The sequence below is a fragment of the Phoxinus phoxinus genome (assembly GCF_949152265.1).
Source record: "Phoxinus phoxinus genome assembly, chromosome: 24".
Classification (NCBI taxonomy): domain Eukaryota; kingdom Metazoa; phylum Chordata; class Actinopteri; order Cypriniformes; family Leuciscidae; genus Phoxinus; species Phoxinus phoxinus.
In genome coordinates this window covers 25918820-25935527 of record NC_136899.1, presented here as the reverse complement: position 1 = coordinate 25935527, position 16708 = coordinate 25918820, and the positions used below count along the sequence as shown (strand labels likewise).

Sequence of the window (16708 nt, the reverse complement as noted above, 5' to 3'; positions counted from 1 at the left end):
CATCACCCCTCCGGTGCCTGGCGTAGCGGACCGCCAGCGCCAGGTCTGCTACCTCTAGTGGAGTTGCTAGTAGACTGGGTGTTCTCTAGTGGTCTCTACTGTGACCCATGATGCCACGTGCAGTTCAGCCGTGTCTTTCCCTTGACAGACTCTTTCTGTCGTCCCTGTTGAGTTCGCTCCCACTTCCTCGGATGGGACCACCTCAGGGACTGCCATATGTTTCTCTATCCCACTGGGCTAGTACATATGTGTATTCCAGGCCTTCCTCAGGCAGGCTGGGGCTTCCGCAGCGTTCCCTTCCCCTTTTTTTTGGGGGTTAGGGCACGTTTTCCCAGTGTTATCCAATATCCACTGAGCGGGTCTTGTGGAACAGCAGTGTGATTCCTAGCTAGCTCCCGCAACTTATTCAAGAAACTGCTGCAGGGTAGCTTAGCTGGGCGCTGGAAGGGGCCAGCACCATGGCGTTTTATTAGGGATCCCAATTCGTCAGGGAACTCCCCCGACGACACGTCGGAGTTCCCAGGACGAAAGGGAACGTCTCGGTTACGTATGTAACCCTCGTTCCCTGAGTACAGGGAACGGAGACGTGTCGTCCCTTCGCCATGTTGTTGTACCTTCGCGGAGGACTGGACACCGTTCGGCTCCTCAGCGAAAAGCACTATGCATGCGTTGCTTCCGCCTTTCATACCCGCGCTGGTAGGCGGGCTGCGGAATGCATTCCTGCATGCCAATTTTCATTGGCTCGTTTTAATTCTCTCGTAGGCAAATGGTCTCCCTAGCGTGATCCCAATTCGTCAGGGAACTCCCCCGACGACACGTCTCCGTTCCCTGTACTCAGGGAACGAGGGTTACATACGTAACCGAGACGTTTTCTATGTGAATATACAGTATAGTGTAATTTATTCCTGTGATCAAAGCTGAGTTTATCATCATTACTCCAGTCTTCAGTGTCACATGATCCTCCAGAAATCAGTGTAATATGATGATCTGATGATCAAGACACATTTATGATTATTATCAATGTTGAAAACAGTTCATGTTGTTGTGGAAACTGATACATTTAATTTTTCTGGATTCTTTGAAGAATAGAAAGTTCAAAAGAACAGCATTTATTTGAAATATAATCTTTTGTAACATTATAAATGTCTTTACTGTCACTTCTGATCAATTTAATGCATCTTTGATTAATAAAAGTATTAATGTATTTAATTTTTTTTAAGTCCCCAAACGGTTGAACGGCAGTTTCTGTCTGACGTTGCTATATTATAGTGAACAGTGCCACGGTAGTGGATATGTTCCTGGATTAATATTTGTTGATCCTAAAGCAACATTAGTAATATGATAGTGGGGATTGCTTTAGGATAAGGCTTAGGGCTGGAGTCACATGTAGGGTTAGGACTATAGCCGTGTTTACATTACAGATTTGCGCAAAACTTTTGCGATATTTTCTAAATGTTGAAAAAAACTATTGCGAAATTACGACGTTTCCATTAACCGATGTTATGCGAGGAATATGCGAAATATTCCTTTTCGAACTTCCTGGAAATCCTCCTCATGCGATCGTAAAACCTTGTTTGCGATATATGGGAGTTTTTGCGAAATTGACGTGTTTCCATTGGCCGTATTTTTTATTCGCAATCTAGCGCTGTGAAGCGATTAATCGAATCCAAAATAAAAGTTTGTGTTTACATAATAAATTTGCGTGTACTGTGTATAATTATTTTATATATATAAATACACACACATGCATGTATTTATTTAAGAAAAATGTGTTATTTATATATAAAATGTTTATATTTATATATAATATAAATTATATATAAATCTATATACAGTATACATGCAAATATTTCTTAAATATATACAAGCATGTGTGTGTGTTTATATATCCAAAATAATTATACACAGTACATGCAAATTTATTATGTAAACACAAACTTTTATTTTGGATGCGATTAATCGCTTCACAGCGCTATCACAATCTCAATTTGCGCAATTTGAAGAGTAATGTGAACGCGGCTTATGTTAGATTGATCCAGGAACTTGGCAAACCGTGTCCATCTTTTAGGGGCAGCTTTTGTTGTGTCCAGACACTGATCTACAGTCAGGATCCCGTCTCGCCCGGATGATCCGCTGAAGCTCAGATTGCTAACACACTGTTGAAACCACAATATAATGGATCAGGGATACGTGATGGATATTGAATTTTAATTTGTGTGTAGTAATCTTTGCAACGGAAGTGAATCGATCAAAACTAACTTTAGCTGGACAGTAACTTTATTCTCGAGCTGCTGTAAAGCCAAACAATCTGTTACTGTAATCTCCTGTTATCACTGTAAAGCTGCTTTGAAACACTCTGTATTGTTAAAAGCGCTGTATAAATGAAGACTGATACTGTCAGATGTACCCATTATTCTCCTGATTTGAACTCCTTGTCTGCATGTTGCTGCTCCAGACCTGTTTCCTGCTAGCGGTGAACGTGATTGGCCAGCGGATGGATTTCTACGCCATGCTGCACGCGTTCGGTCTGATCGCGGTGATGTTCCAGCGCCGGAGGAAAGCCATCGCTCACGTCTGGTCCAAGTATTGCTGTTTTCTGGCCTTCATGCTCTCCTTCCAGTACCTGATGTGCATCGGCATCCCTCCTGCCGCCTGCACAGGTGCGTGACGCTCCGGCGCGCTTCAAATGAGGCCGGCCTTTATTCTCTATTGTGCCCAGGGTTTGAAATTAACACTCGCTAAACGCGGGTAAAAATCAACTGTGGCGGATAACGCTGTTAAATCACTGGCTAATTACGCATGTTACTTATTATGTTTACTCACTTTGCTGGAGAAGTTCGTGTAAGACAAATCTGCACAGATTTAGCACAAATACTCGAGTCATCATGATATATTAAACACAGTGTATTGCAGAATCTGCTCATATCTGCTTACCTGAACACACACTTCACTACACAACAAATAACGGCGTGCTTGTTCATTTGCATTGAAGCAATAGCGAAGATTAAAAAGCATTTGGATAACAGAAAATACATTATTTTACAACATCCTACATTTTTGTGATGTTCTGTGTACTGTATTGATCTGTCCTCCTAAAACACATTTGTGGTGATGAGGAGGAAAGAGGAAGAGAGGAGATGCTGGATGACAGGATTTAGTTTGAAATAAGAAATTTATTTATGAAATCCAAATTTTATATATATATATATATATATATATATATATATAAGCTGTGAAGTAGTTAAGCTGGGTCATTTCTTTTCTTTTTTTATTTCTTTTTTTAGCTATTAGACGATCTTAGTCGAGTAGACGGCCGGTAACTTAAAAATTTAGAAGCCAAATTTGCCGGTGTGTGAAAAAGTTAATTTCAAATCCTGATTGTGTCGTATATCGAGTGAAACAAGAACAAGAACAAATGTGGGCGGGGCTTGATTGTGTCTGTGTGGAATTGATTGGATGGTTGTGGTTTGCTATTGGCTGATATCATGTGAGTGACAGGTTACAGCCCCGCCCACATCATCAGAGAAGAGAAGAGAAGCTGCAAGAGGAACTTATTCTGATTCAAGATTACCAGGAACATGAGTTTAACACAATAATGATGATGTGCACCTATACATCATTTAGAATAAAAATAAAAACAAGAATTGCCTATTGTGATTTCATGGTGACTTGAAGGTAAGTTCCTCAACCAGCAACAAATGCAGGTCTTGCAGTCCTTTAATGGTATGTCACGTTTTGCTTTTCATTGCCTTATTATTATAAAAATAAATATATATATTTTGTTTTAGGGGGGATGGATATTTTATTGGTACTTCCTGTGCATATGTTTTACTTTGCTTTGCACTAAACATGTTCAATAAATATAAAATTGAGCTTTTTGACTTTAAATAATAATACTAATTGAGGCGTTGAGGATGAGCGTGACTGTATTTCTGTCTGTGTCTGCTTTGGTTCAGATTACCCGTGGAGAACGTCGTCCAGCATGGACTCCAACGTCATCAAGTGGCTCTACTTCCCCGACTTCCACACCAAACCCAACTCACTCTTCCTGCTGTGTGAGTCAAGACAGTACCGGGCGCTCACATTTGTGTTGAAATGAAATTAGATTCTTCCCAGGGTTATTATCATTAACTAATTTTTTTTTTTTTTTGTGAAATAAAATAAAAATTTATTTTTTCAGCTAGTTGCCAAGGCAGCATTTCTAATTTTATTTAGTTTAAGTTGAAGTAATAAAATAAATAAACTAAAACCGTACAGCTGAGCTTGAGCATTTCACACACATTTGTGACTAAAATAGATGTGTGTGAACAGCAATGTGTTTAGGAGTAAAATAATCAAATGTCTTAACAATATAAGAGGTCTTCAATTTGGGGATTGAAAAACAGAAATATGTGATTTTGAAACTTAAAAAAGTGATGAAAAGCGGTGGAAAAAATAGGGGATGAGAGGATTTTTTTTTTTTTTTTTTTTTTTTTTTTGCTGACACTTCTTGCTGTGGTGTAACTGTGGTTCTGTGTGTAGACACTTCTTGCTGTGGTGTAACTGTGTTCTGTGTGTAGACACTTCTTGCTGTGGTGTAACTGTGTTCTGTGTGTAGACACTTCTTGCTGTGGTGTAACTGTGTTCTGTGTGTAGACACTTCTTGCTGTGGTGTAACTGTGTTCTGTGTGTAGACACTTCTTGCTGTGGTGTAACTGTGTTCTGTGTGTAGACACTTCTTGCTGTGGTGTAACTGTGTTCTGTGTGTAGACGACTTCTTGCTGTGGTGTAACTGTTCTGTGTGTAGACACTTCTTGCTGTGGTGTAACTGTGATCTTTGTGTAGACACTTCTTGCTGTGGTGTAACTGTGTTCTGTGTGTAGACACTTCTTGCTGTGGTGTAACTGTGTTCTGTGTGTAGACGACTTCTTGCTGTGGTGTAACTGTGTTCTGTGTGTAGACACTTCTTGCTGTGGTGTAACTGTGTTCTGTGTGTAGACGACTTCTTGCTGTGGTGTAACTGTGTTCTGTGTGTAGACACTTCTTGCTGTGGTGTAACTGTGTTCTGTGTGTAGACACTTCTTGCTGTGGTGTAACTGTGTTCTGTGTGTAGACACTTCTTGCTGTGGTGTAACTGTGTTCTGTGTGTAGACGACTTCTTGCTGTGGTGTAACTGTTCTGTGTGTAGACACTTCTTGCTGTGGTGTAACTGTGATCTTTGTGTAGACACTTCTTGCTGTGGTGTAACTGTGTTCTGTGTGTAGACACTTCTTGCTGTGGTGTAACTGTTCTGTGTGTAGACACTTCTTGCTGTGGTGTAACTGTGTTCTGTGTGTAGACACTTCTTGCTGTGGTGTAACTGTTCTGTGTGTAGACACTTCTTGCTGTGGTGTAACTGTGTTCTGTGTGTAGACGACTTCTTGCTGTGGTGTAACTGTGTTCTGTGTGTAGACACTTCTTGCTGTGGTGTAACTGTTCTGTGTGTAGACACTTCTTGCTGTGGTGTAACTGTGTTCTGTGTGTAGACACTTCTTGCTGTGGTGTAACTGTTCTGTGTGTAGACACTTCTTGCTGTGGTGTAACTGTGTTCTGTGTGTAGACACTTCTTGCTGTGGTGTAACTGTGTTCTGTGTGTAGACACTTCTTGCTGTGGTGTAACTGTGTTCTGTGTGTAGACACTTCTTGCTGTGGTGTAACTGTGTTCTGTGTGTAGACACTTCTTGCTGTGTTGTAACTGTGGTTCTGTGTGTAGACACTTCTTGCTGTGGTGTAACTGTGTTCTGTGTGTAGACACTTCTTGCTGTGGTGTAACTGTGTTCTGTGTGTAGACACTTCTTGCTGTGGTGTAACTGTGTTCTGTGTGTAGACACTTCTTGCTGTGGTGTAACTGTGTTCTGTGTGTAGACACTTCTTGCTGTGGTGTAACTGTGTTCTGTGTGTAGACACTTCTTGCTGTGGTGTAACTGTGTTCTGTGTGTAGACACTTCTTGCTGTGGTGTAACTGTGTTCTGTGTGTAGACACTTCTTGCTGTGGTGTAACTGTGGTTCTGTGTGTAGACACTTCTTGCTGTGGTGTAACTGTGTTCTGTGTGTAGACACTTCTTGCTGTGGTGTAACTGTGTTCTGTGTGTAGACACTTCTTGCTGTGGTGTAACTGTGTTCTGTGTGTAGACGACTTCTTGCTGTGGTGTAACTGTTCTGTGTGTAGACACTTCTTGCTGTGGTGTAACTGTGATCTTTGTGTAGACACTTCTTGCTGTGGTGTAACTGTGTTCTGTGTGTAGACACTTCTTGCTGTGGTGTAACTGTGTTCTGTGTGTAGACACTTCTTGCTGTGGTGTAACTGTGTTCTGTGTGTAGACACTTCTTGCTGTGGTGTAACTGTGTTCTGTGTGTAGACACTTCTTGCTAAGGTGTAACTGTGTTCTGTGTGTAGACACTTCTTGCTGTGGTGTAACTGTTGTTCTGTGTGTAGACACTTCTTGATGTGGTGTAACTGTGTTCTGTGTGTAGACGACTTCTTGCTGTGGTGTAACTGTGTTCTGTGTGTAGACACTTCTTGCTAAGGTGTAACTGTGTTCTGTGTGTAGACACTTCTTGCTGTGGTGTAACTGTGTTCTGTGTGTAGACACTTCTTGCTGTGGTGTAACTGTTGTTCTGTGTGTAGACTCTTCTTGCTGTGGTGTAACTGTGTTCTGTGTGTAGACACTTCTTGCTGTGGTGTAACTGTGTTCTGTGTGTAGACACTTCTTGCTGTGGTGTAACTGTGTTCTGTGTGTAGACACTTCTTGCTGTGGTGTAACTGTGTTCTGTGTGTAGACACTTCTTGCTGTGGTGTAACTGTGTTCTGTGTGTAGACACTTCTTGCTGTGGTGTAACTGTGTTCTGTGTGTAGACACTTCTTGCTGTGGTGTAACTGTGTTCTGTGTGTAGACACTTCTTGCTGTGGTGTAACTGTGTTCTGTGTGTAGACACTTCTTGCTGTGGTGTAACTGTGTTCTGTGTGTAGACACTTCTTGCTGTGGTGTAACTGTGGTTCTGTGTGTAGACACTTCTTGCTGTGGTGTAACTGTGGTTCTGTGTGTAGACACTTCTTGCTGTGGTGTAACTGTGTTCTGTGTGTAGACACTTCTTGCTGTGGTGTAACTGTGTTCTGTGTGTAGACACTTCTTGCTGTGGTGTAACTGTGTTTCTGTGTGTAGACACTTCTTGCTGTGGTGTAACTGTGTTCTGTGTGTAGACACTTCTTGCTGTGGTGTAACTGTGTTCTGTGTGTAGACACTTCTTGCTGTGGTGTAACTGTGTTCTGTGTGTAGACGACTTCTTGCTGTGGTGTAACTGTGTTCTGTGTGTAGACACTTCTTGCTGTTTTGTAACTGTGTTCTGTGTGTAGACACTTCTTGCTGTGGTGTAACTGTGTTCTGTGTGTAGACACTTCTTGCTGTGGTGTAACTGTGTTCTGTGTGTAGACACTTCTTGCTGTGGTGTAACTGTGTTCTGTGTGTAGACACTTCTTGCTGTGGTGTAACTGTGTTCTGTGTGTAGACACTTCTTGCTGTGGTGTAACTGTGGTTCTGTGTGTAGACACTTCTTGCTGTGGTGTAACTGTGTTCTGTGTGTAGACACTTCTTGCTGTGGTGTAACTGTGTTCTGTGTGTAGACACTTCTTGCTGTGGTGTAACTGTGTTCTGTGTGTAGACACTTCTTGCTGTGGTGTAACTGTGTTCTGTGTGTAGACGACTTCTTGCTGCTGCTGTGCGCGTCGCTGCAGGGCCGTGTGTTCGAGGAGGAGTGTGTGCTGCCCGTGCAGATGCTGGCCGGTGATAATGTGGAGATCTGTCGAGACCTGGACGCCGCCAGCTTCAGCCAACACAACCCTGTGCCCGACTTCATCCACTGCAGGTCAGACCGTCACCACCACCTGACCTCACTCACTTACAAATACAGCTCTATATTCATAATTATATATTATATTTAGCCTTTTATTTGATGTTTTTATCTTTTGAAATACTTTGAAAGGCCCATTTCAAATCAAAAATTAACATCACGGATTTGTATGATCATAAGAATGCATAAGTATGATCATAAGAATACATAAGTATGATCTATAACTGGCCGTGTCATGTTCTCCTGTCCTGTGCAGGTCGTATCTGGATATGCTGAAGGTGATCATGTTCAGCTACCTCTTCTGGTTCGTCCTGACCATCATCTTCATCACCGGCACCACACGCATCAGCATCTTCTGCATGGGCTACCTGGTGGCATGCTTCTACTTCCTGATATTTGGAGGCGAGCTGTTACTGAAGCCAATCAAAAGCATCCTTCATTACTGGGACTTCCTCATAGCGTACAACGTGTTTGTGATCACCATGAAAAACATTCTCTCGGTCAGTATCTCATACATTTAGTTCATTCAAGGTGTAGTAAATTAGCTTTAAATATATCTGTGGGCTGAAAAAAATGATAACGTCTGGGCCGTTCTGTTAAAAATGCTTTGAATTCACAGTGAATAAAGTGAAAAGTTTGTGGGATTTGATGAATATATTGGCATCGCAGCCATTACATATTTAAAACCGTAATATCCTACACTAAACCTAAACTAATCTTGACAAACTATATATCATTTGAAAGCTTACAATCTCTAGTTCACATATTTGGTGACTGATTATCAAAATAAATGACAGAGGAGCCATAATTTATCAATTTGCAACAAGAATATTTTCATACTCCTAAGGCGTGTTCAGACCTTTATTTTGAAAAATCATGAAAGAATGGTAGAAACCTCAGTTTGTTTCCACGCCAAGAGTTCAAAAGATAGCATCCATTCAATTCTTTTAGAAAAAAAGGTCTGAAAATGTTTTAAATATAAAGATAATAATAATAGATTCAGCATTAGTGATGTGGCGGCGAGCTATAATGCACATACGTGATCTTTTGTGTTTCTTAGAGGTTGAGTTCATTTCAAAATCTGACAAACTTCCAACACTACTTCTGGATAGGATGTCTACTTCATAAATTGTATGAAAATTGTACAAATAATGTTTCAGACTCAAACCACACATGGAGATGGAGACGCCCTTATATGGGCAGTAATGTCCACTAGTGGAGAAGTGTGGTACTGCGCCCAAACTACATCTCACTGAACACTCATTTTCTGAGATATCAACCTAACATTTGAAACACAACTTGTTCAGATTTTTGGCTTTGATTTTTTTTTTGTGTGCATTTTTAGAGGTTTTCAAAATATATATTTTATATAAAATATGAATAATTAAGTGTTTAAAATTGTACATTTTCATAAACTCAAACTTCTGTAACTTTTTTTCTGTTTAACTTTCTTAATTTATTTCACTTCTACAAAAATCTGCCAAATGTCTTCTTTAAAACAAGACCAATCTTACATCTATATTCCAAAGCATTCTTGAATTACAACCATTTAAATTCCGAATGTGCATTTTCATGTCTATTAAAAAAAAGGGGTGCCGCTTAAGGGGTTAAGGGTGACAAATGGAAACTATTTCTCATTAACAAACAACGATGTTCTCTTCCAAAGCGGTTCGTCCAGCATTGATGCACAGATTTCGCTGGATGTCATTAGTCGGTGTTGTGTTGTCTCTCAGGTAGCGGCCTGTGGATATATAAAAGCGCTGGTGGCGAATCACTGCTGGCTGATCCAGTTGTTCAGTCTGGCTTGCACTATAAAAGGATATTCAAAACGTAAGTTATGCTTTCATTTCCTCTTTCAACATTCATTTTACACTTTTGTGTCCCTTGACTTTTCGTTTTTATGCTGAAAACTGTGAGATCTGACTGTAACTGCTGAAATCTGACCTAAAATGAACCTTGCATGACAAATAACACACAAATTATAAAAATGCCGCCTTTGGACTCACTTTATAGGATGTGATTGTAATGTGTGAAACAGCTAAAAATATATATACAATATAATTTTTTAATTATTATGTTAATTAATCATTTTAAAGTGCCCCTATTGTGTGTATATCACCCGTCATGTAGTGTGTAATGCTGCTGATTGTGAGTGTACAAGGTCTGCAAAGATCAGAAGTGCAGATAAATGGAGTTATTGTCTCCTAAAAGAAAGAAGTGATTCTGAACCGAGTGTCAGTAATTCAGTCTCACTTCCTCACTTCTCAACTAATTTGCATAATGCCAGCCTGTGGTCTTGATTGGCTGAGCAGCGTCTCTTAGCTCCGCCCTCAAACACTGCAGTGTATCTGAGACTGAAGAGTTTGGTTCGTGTTGTTCATGTGGAGAAGACGCTGTTTTCTGAGATTGATACGGTAAACCCGCGCCATCGTTACTGTTCGTATCACTGTGATCAAGAGATGAGACTCAGATATGATAATGAGCGTTTGGTGAGCGACCAATCAAAGCAGAGCAGCTCTCGGAGAGGCGGGGCTTAGGGAGACTGAATCTTTGATGAAACCGTTTCAGACGCTGTGAGAAAAGAGCTGACGCTGCAGTGTGTGTTATTATACATGTTTGATGTAAACCTGTAGTAGGAGAAAACTAAACACAGTTAGGAACTTTTAAAATACTGCACTTTAACTCACTGTTTTTACAAGATGTAATTAATTCATTGTAGTGATAAATTCTAAGGGCTAAGCTTTTTTGAAAAAATTCTTTTTTTTAAATGCCCACATGGTTTTTGATTGTTTGTTTGATTAGATTGAATATTTTTTTTAAAAGTCACCAAGTTTTGAAACACTCAGATTGAGGAAACCATTTTTATAAACTTTTTTAAAAAATGGCTGAAAAGCTTATAAAGTTTAATTATTAGCTCATTTTAATATCACTTTTAATGTGCCTGTTAATAATTATTAATAATAATAAAACATTTATAATAATTGTATATGCCTCATATTTATATGTCATGAGATCGAAACATTGCTATTAAAAAATATATATATATTTTTTTTTTTGCTGCTTAATATTATTTTGTGATATTTATTTCAGGATTCTTTGGTGAATATAAAGTTCAGAAGAACAGCATTTGAAACTTTATACATTATATTATAAATGTCTTCTTGACTGTCTCTTTTGTTTTTCACTTTACATGTTTATTCAGTGTTAACATGATCAATGTTTATTTGTTTTTGTTTATTTATATTTTGAACCTTAAAATACAAAATGACAAAAATAATAATAACAAAACATAAAATATATAATCAAAAATAAGACAAATATTATCAATTTAATGATGTGCAGGAAGAGGCAAAAAACCCCAACTGGGCTTATTTAACGCCTCCACCTATAGACATAATTACAATAAAATCAAAACAAAAAACATAAAAAACAAAAACATTATACTACATAAAAGTAACAACAAACTAGTGAAATACATATATCCATAACAAACACACAAAACACACATGCACATACACATACCATCAACAAATTTTAAAGACGATTACAATAATGAAAATAATAAACAAAAAATATGATCATAACATATGTACAACGTGCCATCCCGAGGGAAAAAGAAATACCTTAAAATCTTTGTTTGGTTTCAAATAAACTAAAGACAACTCCAAAGCAAAAAGGATAGTGTATAAATTATAACATACATGCATAAACATATTCAAAATAAAGCTATTAAAATGTTGATACTCGGTTTTTTTTACTTATTTGGCCTACTCTCCCACACACCTGCAGCTGTGCGATGCTGATGGCTAATTAATATGAATATTAATAGCAGATCTTGATTGCGTTGAGATGATGTGTCCCGCAGCGGAGCAGAACGCACACAAGCAGTGCGAGCTGCCGAGCGACGAGGCCGGGATCATCTGGGACAGCATCTGCTTCGCCTTCCTCCTCCTGCAGAGACGAGTGTTCATGAGCTACTACTTCCTGCACGTCGTGGCCGACATCCGGTCCTCCCAGGTGCTCGCCTCCAGGTACTGTCCAGCTTCTCACAACACACATCATTTCCCAGCAGCTTTACAGAGCGTGCGCGAGACCACATTACAGTTGAGAGAGATCTGTCATCAGAGGAAACTGTATTTCAGAAATGTACATATACAAAATCACAGTTAGCGAAATTTTTTATAATTTAATGCAGAAACAATGAGCTCATTGAAGTAATGAATACTTGTTTGTTAACACATGATGACAGATACACACACTGCTGCTTGCTTTTCATCCGTGTCTGCGTGTCAATGTAATCAGAATAGTCTGGGGTTTTTTTTTACTTAACATCTAGGAAATATCAAGACCACATCACCGCTTCATAAACTAAACAAATGAGACATACAGTCAAACCAACATCATTCACACACCAGATATAATTCACTAGTGTGTGCAGGACACTATAGTTCATTATGTAAGTGAGGAGAGCAAAATAAAGTAACCTCTGAGATATTATACCCAATAACTCTTCATACAGAGACTACCAGTGACATTTACACACATGTGGGACCAGTGTGTGTGTGTGTGTGTGTGTGTGTGTGTGTGTGTGTGTGTGTGTGTGTGTGTGTGTGAGACAGTCTAACAGAAGGATGGACAAAACCTGTCAGATATCAACTGAGTTCTGCTCATATTTTATCACCATTGTCTAAACTATAGTGAATAAACTGATGATGATGTGAGAAATGTTGAAGGAGTCTGAATAATTTTTGGTTGGACTGTAATAAGCACTTGCACATTTTGACGTGTGTGTGTGTGTGTGTGTGTGTGTCAGAGGAGCGGAGTTGTTTCAGGCGACCATCGTGAAGGCGGTGAAAGCCAGAATAGAAGAGGAGAAGAAGTCGATGGATCTTCTGAAGAGACAGTGAGTTCATGAACGGCTCAGTGTGCGACTCACAATGCCCCAGTGTTTACTGCCAACTGCTGCGTTCATGATGAAGTCATGTGCTTATGGATGCATGAACACAAATAAATGAGATTCTGTATTGCTTATTGGTTCTCAGAGGACCTATTCTGCTTTTCCCCAGCTTTCTTCAGTGTGTAGTGTTGCTGTGTGATCATGTAAAGCTCCAGTTCTCCTCTATATCAGTGTCAGTGTTTCTGAACTCCTGAAACGCCTCCACTGTAGTCTTGAGTTTCTTCCGTCACAATATTCCTCATTATAATAATTAATACGCAGAATAAAGGGGCGGGGCCTGGTTGAGTCAGTTAGTAGTGTGTTAAAGCAACACCAAGTAGTTTTTCAACCTTCATAATATATTTCCAAGACTCTTGTGATGGTGCCATAGCCTGACGGGGTCTGTGTCGCGTTTACTGGCACTACGGAGCTTCGGGGTTCGGGGAGTAACCCGAGCACAAGAAGAACTACAATATTCGACTGCTTTACGGCATACCTCACTTCCCACACTTCCTCAAATCCGGACGTGAGAGCCCAACTAGCGTTTGTTTGCCGGCTGGTATAGTGTCTGTATGTTGTTGTCACGGCCGAAGCTAAACCGAAGAAGGCAGAGGTTTTGTCGGAGGAGACTAGGAAGAGAAAAAGGGAGAGTGATAAAATCAAAGGCCGGACGAGGATCAATATTGGTCCAGCGTTCGCTCGCTGGCGTGAGCTAAAGGAGGAGGATGGACCGATGCGGATGTGCTGTCGGATGAGTAATAGCTACATGATTAGACGGACAAAATCATCTTTTAGGATAACTATCCTAACGACTGCAGGCTGATAGTCATGTTTGTTTATTTATTTTTCCGGTGAAAGTGTCTTGCCTCAGGCTATAATGCAAATGTTCAAGTTTGCATTAAATGTTCAAATATATGGCTATTACCTACCAAACAAACATTGAATTGAATTAGCATATCCATATGTTACTATAATGACGCTGACTTGTAAACGTGAGCTACGCGATCTTTTGGTGTTTGAAAAAAAATAAAACCCATGAAATTATATTCATATGACGTATCGGCTTGTCAACAAATGCAGTATATCCCCTGGGGTAACATGACAGATTTTACGACAGTAGTAGAAGACAATACTGCTTCCCAACTGTAGGGGGACCCAAGAGCAAAAGCTACATGGTGCTGCTTTAAACTGGCGGTGATGGTAAGGGGCGGGACATTTCCCAAACACACTCGAAGCGCTCGACCAATCACAACACACTGATCCAGCCGACCAATCAGAGCACAGTGTGCTTTTCAGAAGGAGGGGCTTCATAGAGACAGGAAGTAAACAGAGCGTTACTGACAGACTGGGAAGAGAGGAGCCGCAACAATGGAGAATATGAGGAAAATAATGGGTTTTTGAACATTCAAACGTAAAAAACTAAGACAAGCAGTGATATCTCAGGCTCTTTATCTTCTATTATACTCTGATTGTGTTCAAGGGGAAAGCTAAGTGAGGTCAACTCAAGCGAGAAACACATGCTCTCTTTTCCTCTGTGTGTTTCTCTCAGGATGGACCGCATCAAAAGCCGACAGCAGAAGTTTAAGCGAGGGAAGGAGAGGATGTTGTCTTTGGCTCAGGAAAGTGGAGAGAGGCACTCAGTAGTGAAGGAGGAAGAGGAGGAAGATGAAGGTACGTTTACATAATCAGCATTTTAAGAGCAGTTTTAACATTTTAATTTAAAACATCACTGCTGAACTCTAGAAATCAAGTTTTTCCTCCAAAGACGCATTAAATCCATCAGAAGTGACAGTAAAGACATTTATAATGTTACGAAATATTCTATTTCGAACTTTCTATTCATCAAAAAATCCTGGAAAATAAAACGTATCACAGTTTCCACAAAAATATTAAACTGTTTTCAACACTGATAATAATCATAAATGTGTCTTGAGCATCAGATCATCATATTATCCTGATTTCTGGAGGATCATGTGACACTGAAGACTGGAGTAATGATGCTGAAAACTCAGCTTTGATCACAGGAATAAATTACAATTTACTGTATATTCACATAGAAAACTGATGATTTACATTATAATAATATTTAAAAAAATTTACTGTATTTTTGATCAAATAAAAGCACCTTTGTGAGCAGAAGAAACTTATTTCAAAAACATTTTTAAACGGATGTGTATGTTTTTCATTATACTATACTAAACAGTTTTTTTTCAGTATACTATAAACATAATTAAATGTATAAATTAATACATGTATAATTCAGTATCCAGTTAATTGTAATATTACTAGTAATTCAATGGCACACAAATTGGAAAGTTTCCTGAGAATAATAATCCACATATATTATTAATAACTAGAATGCATGTAATTCACATAAACCAAAAATAGAAATGTGTCTTGTCGTACACACACGTTTGAGTGTATCTTTGTCAAAACACACACTTTAGTCCAACATCAGAGTCTGACTGTAGATTTGTAAATTCCACAAGTGCCTGCGCTGAACAGCGGCGTTAAATGCATTGCAATCAAATCTAAAACACATGAAACGCGCATACCAGACCTAAGTGTGTGTGTGTGTGTGTGTGTGTGTGTGCGTGTGTGTGTGTGTGTGTGTGTGTGTGTGTGTGTGTGTGTGTGTGTGTGTGTCACAGGAGAGGCCAGTAAAGAGAAGAAGAAAGGCAAAAGGAAGCAGTGGTGGAAGCCTTGGGTTGATCATGCATCCAGTCAGTATCTCTTGCTCTTTTAATGTTCGTCATTACATTTGCAACCGAAATGATTTTACAATATCCCAGTGTTGATCTGGTGAATATTGCAGTTCAGTTGCTCAGATGTGTCTCCAGAGTAAAACACACACCACTAGTCTCACACTGGGTTTCCCAGAGATCTCAGCAATGTCTCAGATTTGCCAATATCACCACCAGAAATATCACAACAGAGATGCATTTCACATCAAAGCATCATTTGTTTCTGTTTTTAAAATGAATAACAAAATTTAGATATAGTTAAAAAATGTAAATTCCAAAAATAATTGAAAGAACTTCATTTCAAGGATTTTTATATATATGTCAAGAAAAGATTGTGTATGTGCATATTGTATTGACTTAAAAATAGTGTTATTTTTTATTTTATTTTTATTCATATTTTGAATTTGCTTTTATTTTAATATTTTGTTATGTTCATTTTAGTTTAATTTTAAGTAATTTAATTATGTGCTTTCACCATTTTGCTTAATATTTTTTATATTATTATTAATATTGGGAAATGTGCCTTGATGAGACAGACAGACAGGTTTAATTAATTTTTATTTCAGTTTTAGCTTTTATTTATTTTATTTTTATTTATTTATTTATTTTTATTTTATTTATTTATTTCCAAAAAAAAATTAGTGCTTCAACTTAAACTTATTTCCGGTGATTCCCAACTAATGCAACATTTGTAACTGTCATTTAGTTTAAGTTTTTCAGCTAATATTTATATTTGATTTTATTCCAGCTCTATTTGAATAATCAGAGCTGTCTTTAACAGTTGTAGTTAACGATAATAACCCTGGAAGTGATGTGTGACTGTTGCCTCTTTTAGTGGTTCGAAGTGGCAATTATTACTTATTTGAGACCGATAGCGAGGAAGAGGAGGAAGAGGACGACAGAAAGGATGAAGATCCTCCCAAAAGATCAGCGTTCCAGGTCAATATTCCAGAAATCCTGCATGTGCGCCATTAACATCCCCATTTTTAGGTTACGTCTTGTATCATTGTGCTTCACTGTGTCCTTCCCAACTTGAAAATGTTTTCTTCAATGTATTCTGGTTTTGTTCCCTCAGCACTTAACAATGTTTGGTTATTTACTAGACCGCTAACTGCTAACATCAGCACTAGCGCAGACCCTCGCGCCGACTAACTCAACCCCT

At 39.0% G+C, this 16708-nt stretch overlaps 1 protein-coding gene across 1 annotated transcript in view; it reads left to right on the top strand.

Moving 5' to 3' along the window:
- The window catches only part of piezo2a (piezo-type mechanosensitive ion channel component 2a), a gene marked incomplete at its 3' end in the record, with an annotated part of 196524 nt that overhangs the window by 133387 nt on the left and 46429 nt on the right, over positions 1-16708 (top strand). Inside the window, exons 23-32 of the mRNA XM_079601115.1 lie at positions 2456-2660; positions 3957-4055; positions 7716-7881; positions 8123-8366; positions 9600-9696; positions 11732-11897; positions 12680-12769; positions 14352-14473; positions 15454-15525; positions 16382-16485. Coding sequence (XP_079457241.1) covers positions 2456-2660; positions 3957-4055; positions 7716-7881; positions 8123-8366; positions 9600-9696; positions 11732-11897; positions 12680-12769; positions 14352-14473; positions 15454-15525; positions 16382-16485 — 1365 coding nt within the window. The remainder of the gene's footprint in view (positions 1-2455; positions 2661-3956; positions 4056-7715; positions 7882-8122; positions 8367-9599; positions 9697-11731; positions 11898-12679; positions 12770-14351; positions 14474-15453; positions 15526-16381; positions 16486-16708) is intronic.